Raw genomic sequence first — 11,338 nt, forward strand, 5'->3', positions numbered from 1 at the left:
TTTAGCCGACGAAAAATTGTTTCGTCGGCCTGTTTTTTTTTTCGTCGGCTAAAGTCTTTCTTCTGGTAGTGTGTCCGAGAGTCTGATTTTGGCAAAACAGTCAACTTCGACGGGACTTTGTTAGTAGCTCCTGACGAACCAGAATGTGTGTAATATACGGTTGGAAAGCTCTATGAGTCTAGTTTCCAAAACCGTTTACGGTTCATTCATATGTATTTCCTAGAGGAAGTTACGACTGTTCTAGTAACTAAAGGTCATGCTGCGCGGAAATCTGATTTCCTGCATGAACTTATGTTTTGAGTTCACAAGCGGCCTTCTCCTCAAGATCTAAGTGTAGAAGATCATTTGAGGACAATACGGCATGATTTAGTTAATCATTGACCAATGCCACATTTGAAGACATGTTAAAGAGCATTGACATGCTAAGTTGTTGAAACTTCCGTGATTAGTAAAAATCAGGAAGAGCCCTATGATTGATGTAAAGATCAGGGGGAGTCTAGCACATACATACATGTCACTAATGTGAAGGGTGCGTTGTACTCTTTTTCTCCTACGATCAAGATTCAGTTTTTCTCCCACAGGGTTTTTATGACTTGACGAGGTTTTTGACGAGACAACAGATCAGCACCATCGGCATATCAGCACGCGGCACAAGGAGGAGTGTTCTAGGATATTCTATATCTTTCTAGATATTCTTTATGTGTGTCTTGGCCTTATGCCAATAGGATATGTAGTTAGACTAGATCTATGTATTCATATCCTTACCATATTGGTATTGTGTAATTCCCTATATAAAGGGCACCTATCAATGAATAAGATGATGATTCTTTTGCTATCTCTTTGTCTATACACTTTATACTTCATCATCAATAAGCTTGTAGGTAAAAAATAATGTACAAAACCGATACATTTAACATAAAGAAAAAAATAAAATAAATTTAAGTTCAATCATCCTTTATTAAACTCGGACCCACTTTAAGTACAAATCCCGGCTCCGTCACTACCTGTAACTAACGTCACCCAGTATGAAAGGCCATCTCCCCCTCTAAATCATCATCATCAATTTTCCCTAGAGCAAGATCCATATCCATGGCTTCCTCATTACGACCGGCCACAACTCATCCAATACTCTAACCAGTACCCAGAACCAATCGTCACATCGCATGCCCCCATATGCGACTCATCACCATCGATTCCGACTACGGTTCAAGCTCCACACCGGGTTACCATTCTGATCAACCACCCACGACATCCTCCTTCATATTCGTGATAGGATTAGTGGATTACCGGATGAGCTTATTTCTCACATACTTTGTTTTCTTCCAACAATATCTGCCGTAAGGACCAGTCTTTTGTCTAAAAGATGGAACAAGATGTGGACCTTCGTTCACCATCTACACTTCGACATAGACAGAGACATGAATAGAGAAAAGTCCCGTAATAAATTCGGTTTGGAATCCCGTTATGAGAGGTTAGTACAATCCGATTTGGAATCCCGTTTTGAGAGTTTAGTACAATTTGTATTTCTATGTCTGTCTTCAGAGATTAGAAGTTTTCGTCTTAGATATGGGCTCAAACAATATGACACTTTCACTTGAGTGTTTGGGTTTCTGCTGCCCTCTGGCGCAATGTTGTTGAACTTGATCTTAAAATTGTTGCTTATCCTGATGAGCTACCTGAAAGCATTTTCTTGTGCAAAACCCTCGAGGTTTTGAAACTGTGGATATGTCAATCTATAGATATTATGCCTGAACCCCCTACATCAGGTAGATAATATTTCCCAAGTCTCAAAATCTTCCATCTCACAGTCATAGAGTCTGATGAGAGCCTGGGAAAACTACTTTCTTATTTCCCTGTGCTCGAAGATTTGAGCATACATTGACATGTGTCGTACTCTTACAATGAGTGTGACAATTTCAATGTCAAAGTTTCTGCCCCAGAACTGAAGACGTTGAAACTAAGTATGGAACGTGAGGAAATGAATAACTACGGGAGGAGAAATTATTATGAGAACCTTAAGCAGAACAGGTTTTGTGTCGATGCTCCAAAGCTTGAAAAGCTTGAAGTTATACAAATTCCTCTGTCAAATTATATTTTAGAGAACCCAAAATCCGTAGTCAATGCCAGTATTGCATTCAAATCCCTTGCTGAAAAAGAATGGCCTTCCTTTCCGGACCGTGCATATCAGCTTCTGACTGGAATATCTAATGTTGAATGCCTCTCTCTTTTAGATCAACCATTCGAGGTAATCAAGCATATACTAACCCTTATTTTCTTCATAAATCTTTATTGTTGTATGTTAGTAGTTTTCTAATTTCTAGATGGCTATTTGTGTGAATTGTGATCACCACTTTCGAATTCACTAATTTTCCCCAGGCCTCAAACCTCCCTGTTTTTTGGTAATTTGAACCAATTGAGGCTGGTTCTCCGTGATCGTAATAGCTGGGAGTTTGTAACAGAGCTGCTTCACAAAACACCAAATCTGGAAGATCTAGATCTTGTGTTGGAAGATGTAAGTACATTTGTACCGTGTATTAGTATACGATATTGTTACCACATTTTCTTGAAGTGAATTCTAATTTCATGAGCACTTATATATCCTTATCCTCAGGGAACCGAAGGCGAGAAAGATGATCCAGAACTACAATGGACTCCACCTGAGCTTGTGCCCGACTGTTTGTCATCAAACCTCAAGAGAATCTCCATAAGAGGATTCAAGGGTCTACAAGTTGAAAGGCAAGTAGCAAAATACATGTTACTGAATGGTTATCATTTGAATAAGATGACGATTTATACATGCATGTTAGAGAAGGAAGAGTCTTGCAAAGATCTTTTAACCTTTAAGAGGGCAATGAATTGTCAATTGGAATTGGGAGCTGCAATTTACACTACTCCGGTTACAATCCACACCCCCACTTCTGGTTTTAAGAGTTGAAAAGTCACAAATACCCCTTTTCTTTTAGACTTCATGAAAATAGTCTGAAACCGGCCACCCGCTCCTCCTCTTGGTTGGTAATTTATGGAATGCAAATTTTAACACCCTTGGAATTTAGGGAGATGCAATTTTAGTTCTTGTATGGATGTCTTTTAGAAGATTTCGTTTTGAGTGTAAAACATCTCGTATTTTTAAGGTATTACATCAACGTGAATGAGAACTGTGGTCATGATAATATGACAAAAGTTGATCTATATAAAAATGAAATGACAAATGTAAAGATGATATCAATTTTTATAATTTCTTGCACTGTTTACATCAAAAAAAAAAAAAAGACGTTTAAAACCAGAGTGCCACTACGTTGAAGTTGTTCTTCATACTATTCTTCTTCATTCTCCTTCTATCATCATCTAATCATTAAAAACATGACCAAAAAAAAAAAAGGAAAAATTCCCATATACCCTAATTTTAATAATTTTTTTTTGACTAACAAAATAAAAATATAAAATTCCCACTAACCCTATATACTCTACTGATTTGTTCATTCTAACAAATTTTTCAGCTTTTCTATTTTTTTATGGACAAAAACTGCCCTCCTTTCTCAATCTCTCTCTCTCTCTCTCTCTCTCTCTCTCTCTCTCTCTCTCTCTCTCTCTCTCTCTCTCTCTCTCTCTCTCTCTCTCTCTCTGCGCCGCGACTCCTTCCTCACCACCTCTTAGGACGACACCGTCAAGCTCTAGACCATCAACTGCCCACCTCCGTTCGGACCTTTAAGGAGCACGTCGATCTACTACGTCTACTCTGCCGTCTGGAACCCTCGCCACGCCGACGTCTTCGCCTCCACCTCCGGCGGCTGCACCGCACGCGTCTGGGACGTGAATGAGCCGAATCCACCATGATCATCCCGGCGCACAAGTTCGAGATCCTCTCCTGCCACTGGAACAAGTACGACGACTACGTCATTGCCACCGCCTCCGTTGACAAGTCCATCAAGGTATGGGACGTCCGGTCCATCCGAGCACCGATCTCGATGCTCAAAGGCCACGGCTACGCCGTCAGGAAAGTCAAATTTTCGCCGCACCGACAGAGCTTGATGATGTCGTGCTCGTACGACATGTCGGTTTTCTTCGTATTTTGGTCAATTTTTTTTTTTCCGGTGAAGTTTTATAAATTTGCTGTTGAATACTTGAATTGCTTGAAAGATGCAGATTTGATGTCTTTGATTGATTTAGAAATGAGATTTTTAGTTTCTAGTGTTGTGGTTATAGCCAATTCGCATACGATAAGGACTTAAATGAGTTGTTAAAGACTGTTAGGTTTGCTTCTCTAGCTGAATTGAAGTGTTTGATAGGTCAAAATCCAGCTTCGCTCGTGTCATAGTTAATTATACAGGGAAATGTAGAGCAAGTTTTGGGATGTTAGAAAGGAATGTGGTGATGATTTGTAGCCTTTTCAGTGTATCAACAGTCTTGTTGTTTTTGCTTTGGAAATTTTTGCTTGGTCGTTAACCAGCTTCTAAAATCTTGATTTGTGTTTTTATGATTTCAGATAGATTTGGTGAAACTGTTGCATGAATCCAAGTACTGAAATAGATTTGTGTTAATTATATATACATACTGGATTCTCAATTGTGCACCTACCGATTTTATCTTTCATAAGTGCACATACTAGAAATTGTCAAATGAGAAATGGATGGAAATGTATAGGCATCTTAAGAGCATCTACCATCTTTCATGTATATTGCCCCCAATAGGAGGTCTTACTGACCCCAATAGGTGGTCATACTGCCCCAAATAGAGACATGTTATAAATGACTGAAACACACATTTAAGTTCAAGGGTCATACTGCCTTCAGTAGGAGGTCCTACCGACCCCAATAGGTGGTCATACTGCCCCTAATAAAAACATACTTACCTTAATAGGTGGTCATACTGCCCCTAATAGAAATATGTTATAAGTGACTGAAACACACAGTTAAGTTCAAGAGTCAGTAGGACCTCCTACTAGGGGCAGTAAGACCTCCTACTGCGGGCAGTAGGAGGTCTTACTGACCCCAATAGGTGGTCCTCTACACACACAACAGCAGTGGCAGAAGGCTGACCAGATCGGAAGATTAAGTTGTTTCGAGTCTTCCAAATCTGCCAGCATAAAACCAGTCTTCAAAAGTAGAACGAGGCTCATTATCTACTAAATGATCAATCCAAGCATTTATATTCGAGAATGTTAAGGGGCTTGGTAGGTCCTTTGCATTATTCCAAACTAAAGTGCTAAAAGGACAAGACTTAAAAAGATGGTTTGTATCTTCAACAGCCGTGCCGCAAAGTGCACATGTTGAATCAATTCCATTCATGAATCTTGCTAGATAAGCCCGAGTTTTAAGTCTTCCTCGCATAAACAGCCAAGCAAAAAAAATTTCGTTAGGAGGAATTTTCAGATTCCATATTCTATTAAGGTTCTCAGCCCTAAAATGTTTAGGGACCTTACACTGTAACCAGGTAGCTGTTTTGACAGAAAATCTTTCGTTTGACACAGGGCCCCAAATGAATTCATCTTCAACATTCATAATAGTAATGTTAATAGCAATAATATCATTTACAATGTTCCTGTCCAATAACTCGTTCAATTTAGCAATATTCCAGTGTCCATTCTCTATAAAATTAGCAACAGAAACATCCAAGTCAATTTGTCTCATAGACCCAATTAAAGGTCCAGAATTTCACACTTGCCATTTCCAATAATCCAGCGGAGACCTGAAAGAATCAAATCCCTAACATCAAGAATACCTCTCCAAGCCACAGAATGATTAGCCTGTTTCTTAATATCAAAAAAAGACTTTTTTCACAAATACTTTCTTGAACCAATATCAACCCATAAGCTGTCTTTTTTAGTAATCACATTCCACCCGAGTTCAACAAGGCAGCTCTATCAAGTCCTCCCCAACTTTTAGGGGTACAGACTTGGTCTCAGGCAACGAGGGGGGGGGGGGGGGGGGGGGGGTGGCATTTAGCACTTTTTCCCCAGAAAAAATTCCTCACTTCCTTTTCCATAGCTGTTGAGATTCTAGGAGGACACTTAAAACAAGAGAGCACATGATTCGGAACAGTGCGCAGAGGCATTAGACTTGAGAAGAACAACCTTACCAGCTCTTGAGAGTGTTGCGCCTTTCCAACCATTTAGTTTTTTAGAGTCTTTTATCAAAAGTTCCTTAGAATTCTGAGGGTCCTTCCAAAAAACAATGTAATGAATCCCTAAATACTTCCCAATCGAATTCCTATTTTGAATCCCCAAAATATTTGAAATGGACAGCTTCATAGAAGCATCAGTTTTAGTAGAAAAGACAATAGAAGACTTATCTAAATTAATTTGTTGACCGGAGACAAAGGCAAATTGATGAAGGATAGAAGAAATGTTCCTTGCAGCTCTTGTAGAGGCCCGGCCAAAAATTAAGCAGTCATCAGCAAACAATAAGTTAGAAATTCTAAAACCTCTAGGAGAGGATAAAATTCCAACATGATTTTTGGGTCTATCAATAGCAGCATTAAAGTGTCTAATGAGAGGTTCCATACATAAAATAAAAATATAAGGAGAAATTGGATCCCCCTGTCTTAAGCTTCTTGACGGATGGAAAAGACCATCAGGTTTACCATTAATCAACACAGAGAAGGACACAGTCTTAATACACATCATAACAAGGTTAATCCATCTGTTATCATAGCCAAACATTGAAAGAGTCACCTGAATATAGTCCCAACTCACAAAATCATAGGCTTTCTCAAGATCAATCTTGATGGCCATAGCCCTTTTTGTAGCTTTCATCTTATTGAAGTTAGAAAACAACTCATGAGCAATCAGGATGTTATCAGTAATAGACCTACCAGGGTTAAAAGCCCCTTGATTCTTAGAAATGCACTTGCCTAAACTAGGCTTTAATCTAAAAGCAAGAACCTTAGAGATTACTTTGTAAATAACATTACAAAGGCTAATTGGTCTATAATGACTAACCAGTTCAGGGTTTTCAACCTTAGGGATCAAAGAAATATTAGTATGATTAATCAAATCAACCTTAGGGATCAAAGCAATATTAGTATGATTAATCAAACTCAGACAATCATTGTCATTGTTAAAGAAACCAGAAACAATGGAAAGAACACTTCCCTTAACAGCATCCCAATTCTTCTGATAAAAAAGAGCATTTAGACCATCAGGGCCTGGAGTTTTTAGACCTCCAATAGAGGACATAGCTCTCTCCACTTCAAGTAAAGTGACAGGAGCTAAAAGATTTCTGTTCTCCTCTTCAGTAACTATCTTTGGGATAATATCACAGAAAGAATAGTCAGCAGCACTTCTGATATTACCAGCCGTGAACCTTCTTTTAAAGCTCTGCACCAGAATATCAGCAATATCAGTTTGATTAGAAACCCAAATGTTCATATCACTTTTAATACCAGAGATTCTATTTCTTTGTTTCCTAATGGTAGCCTGCATATGAAAGAACTTAGTATTTCTATCGCCAAGAGATAACCAATTCTCTTTTTCACGTTGAGCCCAATAGAGCTCTTCCTTCTGATAAAAATCATTTAAAATCTGAGCTGCATCCAAAGCTTCCTGTTTTAAATAGATGGAATCAGGGAAAAACATAAGCCGGTTCTGATAAAGAGCCACATCATTCTGTAATCTAGAAGAGTTCAGTAAGAAATTACCAAAAGTTTCTCTACTCCATAAAAAGATACGATGAGCAAACGACTTAGAAATAGCAATGAAATTTTTATAGGGGTTAACCCCTAAGTGCTGGTTCCAACACTCAGCAGTGATCTTATGAAAATCAGAATGATCAAACCAAATACATTCAACCTTAAAGTTCTTATGCTTAACAACTCGTAAAGGTAAAGTAGTGAGAACCATGGGGCAATGATCAGAACCAACCATGGGAAGATTCTCCACATTCACATTAGGAAACAGAGCCAACCAATTAGGGTTAGCAACAACACGATCAAGTTTCTCAAAGACAACTGTATGATCTTTGTGTTTATTAGACCAAGTCATAGGTAAACCATCAGCAACAATCGTCTCAACATTTAAATTATTCAGAAAGCTAACAAAATTCTGCATGTAAATAGTAGTGGAACTCGCACCACCCACTTTTTCATCTAAGCTAGTAATACTATTAAAGTCCCCCATGAGAGCCCAAGCCTTGTCATTTTGGGGCTTGAAAGTCTCAATTAAATTCCATGGGTTCAGTTGTAACATTTTCTGAGGGTAGGCATACACAAAAGTATTATACCACTCTTTCTGAGAGCTACATTAGATCACGAATATGGCAATGAATAAATCTGTCATGCTTATGAATTACATCAATAGTAGAGCTATGGGAATTCCAACATAATAACATCCCACCACATTGTCCAATAGAGTTAACAGAATCAAACTTATCAAAATAAGGGGAGAGCATAGCAAAAGTTCTATTAGCCTGATTAACATCAGGGATCCTAGTATCTAAGATACATAAAACATCTAGTCTCTGTTAAACAGTAATGCGCACTAGTCTCTCTAGACTATATTTAAGATTATCTAGTTTAATCTAGAACTTATCTCTAGTGATCATGTATGGTTGTAGAAAAATCTAGATTAAATGTAATTAAATATAATTTAGTATTGTCTAGAGTGAAGTCATGTCAGTGGAGGTAAACCAATGTCGGTTTACAACTCTATAAATATGTATCAAAGCTTGTATCATGATGTAATCAACTAAGCTATCAATACAAACTCTGTTTTTCTACAACAACTAAATCTCCTCTGTTGCACACCTCCTCTAATCCAAATCTTCCATTTTCTAAACACTCTTTGGCCTAAACACTAACTACCTTACCTTCTAAAACCATCAGTGGTATCAGAGTAGTTCTGATCTATTCGGGGCGTGTCCACCATGGCGTCATCTACCTCCCACCAAAACTCCCTACCTCTTCCAATCTTCTCCGGTGAGAACTATGACTTTTGGAGCATCAAAATGAAGACTTACTTCATGTCTCAAGATCTATGGGACATAGACGACAAAGGATTCACAACTACAGAGAATCCTTCGGTCGAGCAACTACGGCAAGAGAGGAAGGAGAAGCAAAGAGATGCTAATGCTCTTTACGCCATCCAACAAGCAGTGGATGATGCGAACTTCTCAAGGATCATGGGAGCTTCTACAGCGAAGGAGGCTTGGGACTGGTTGAAGGAGGAATTTCAAGGGACTGCTAAAGTGCGCTCTATCAAATTGCAAACTATGAGGAGAGAGTTGGAAAACTTGAAGATGAAAGATTCTGAGATCATTAAAGATTATTACTCTCGTCTTAAGGGAGTAGTGAATCAGTTAAGGGCCTATGGAGAAAACATATCTGAAACTAGAGTTGTTGAAAAAATACTTATCAGTCTAACTGAGAAGTATGATCCGGTAGTTACTGCTATAGAAAACTCTAGTGACATATCTCAACTTTCGGTGACTGAACTCATAGGCTCATTAGAAGCTTTCGAAAAAAGATTGAGTAGCCGGGATGATACTCCACTAGAGAGTGCATTTCAGTCTAAACTCAATCTACGATCTCAGAATTATAAAAGAGAAGAAAAGAAGATAAATGATTATCCTAGAGAAAGAGGAGAAAAATCTAAAAATTGGGAAAATAAAAGAGACTTTAAGCAAAGAAGAACTTATCCTCCATGTGGGATATGTAAGAATACCAATCACAAAGAAGTAGATTGCTGGTTTCGGGGTAAGCCGAAATGCCGAAATTGTAATAGATTCGGCCATGCTGAAAAGAATTGTCGGCTCAAGAAGAAGTATCAAGCCAATTTTTCAAAGGAGAATGAAGAAGATGAGCACCTATTCTTCTCATGTGAAGCTGCATCTGAGGAGAAAAACCAGACATGGTATGTAGATAGTGGTTGTAGCAATCACATGTCAGGGGATGAATCTATCTTCTCCAACCTTGATACATCAAGGAAGTCACGAGTGAAACTGGGGAATGGTGCTTTGGTGCATACGAAAGGTAAAGGTACGATCTCCATCCAAACTAATTTAGGAACCAAGTGTATTGATGATATTTTATTGGTTCCTAGTTTAGAGCATAATCTGTTAAGTGTTGGTCAAATGATGGAGAATGGTTATGCTCTATTATTTTCTGGAGACTCTTGTAAAATATATGATAAAAAAAGAAGGATGATATTTAATGTAAAGATGGAAAATAGAAGTTTTCCTATCCAGTGGTTACAAATGGCCATGAAGGCAGCTATAGATGATTCATGGCTATGGCATAAACGCTTTGGCCACTTCAATTTCCATGCTTTGAGAACTTTATCTCAAAGAAAAATGATGGAGGACCTGCCAAACATAGAGGTGATTGAAGATGTCTGTAGAGCCTGCCAACTCGGGAAGCAGCAGAGACAAGCATTTCCTTCTGGAAGAGCTTGGAGAGCAAAAGACTACTTGGAGCTTGTGCATACGGACGTCTGTGGACCTATGAGGACTCCATCTCTTGATCAAAGCAAGTACTTCATTCTTTTCATTGATGATTATACTAGAATGACATGGGTCTACTTTCTACGTGAAATGTCTGAAGTTTTCAAGATCTTTCAAAAGTTCAAGAACCATGTCGAAAAACAAAGTGGCCATTACATCAAAGCTCTTAGAAGTGACAGAGGTAAAGAATATACCTCTAAACAATTCAACAAATTTTGTGAAGATGAAGGAGTAGAGCACCAACTAACAGTGGGCTATGCTCCTGAACAAAATGGAGTCTCTGAGAGAAAAAATAGAACCGTGATGGAGATGGCAAGGTCAATGTTATGTGAAAAACACTTGCCAAAGACTTTTTGGGCAGAAGCTGTATATACAGCAGTCTACTTGCTAAATAGATGTCCAACAAAAGCATTACAAGACAAGACACCAATTGAAGCTTGGAGCAACAAGAAGCCATCAGCAAAGCATCTCAAGGTCTTTGGGAGCATTTGCTATGTTCATATTGCAGCTGTTAAAAGGCACAAGTTGGAAGAAAAATCAGAAGTTGGTAATTCGTTGGCTACAGCTCGCAAGCTAAAGGTTACCGAGTATACAATCCAAAAATGGAGAAGCTCATGATCAGCAGGGATGTTAAGTTCGATGAAGCTGCCTATTGGGATTGGGAAAAAGAAGAAGTTATGAAGAACAAATTTGTCCCAACAGAAAAGCAGCAGATTACATCTCCTTTGCATTCAAGGGAAGAAGAATTTGAAGAAGAAACTTCAGAATTTCCAGGTACGCCCTCTATTACTCTTCCATCTAATCAAGAAGAAGATGATGTTCCAGAATCTCCACCTAGAAGAGTAAAAGTCATTGAGGGATATATACGAAACATGCAATTTCATATCTTTAGAACCTGAAAGTTT

At 38.5% G+C, this 11,338-nt stretch overlaps 1 protein-coding gene across 1 annotated transcript in view; it reads left to right on the forward strand.

Moving 5' to 3' along the window:
* Window positions 1-4,522, forward strand: part of LOC101313785 (F-box/LRR-repeat protein At3g59200-like) — a 22,916-nt gene extending 18,394 nt beyond the window's left edge. Inside the window, 5 exon segments of the mRNA XM_004295936.1 lie at window positions 2,377-2,512; window positions 2,612-2,736; window positions 3,621-3,820; window positions 3,823-4,064; window positions 4,484-4,522. Of these exon segments, the coding sequence (XP_004295984.1) occupies window positions 2,377-2,512; window positions 2,612-2,736; window positions 3,621-3,820; window positions 3,823-4,064; window positions 4,484-4,522 (742 nt within the window).
* The last annotated feature ends 6,816 nt before the right edge of the window (window positions 4,523-11,338 follow it).

Source organism: Fragaria vesca, linkage group LG3 (assembly GCF_000184155.1).
Source record: "Fragaria vesca subsp. vesca linkage group LG3, FraVesHawaii_1.0, whole genome shotgun sequence".
Lineage (NCBI taxonomy): Eukaryota > Viridiplantae > Streptophyta > Magnoliopsida > Rosales > Rosaceae > Fragaria > Fragaria vesca.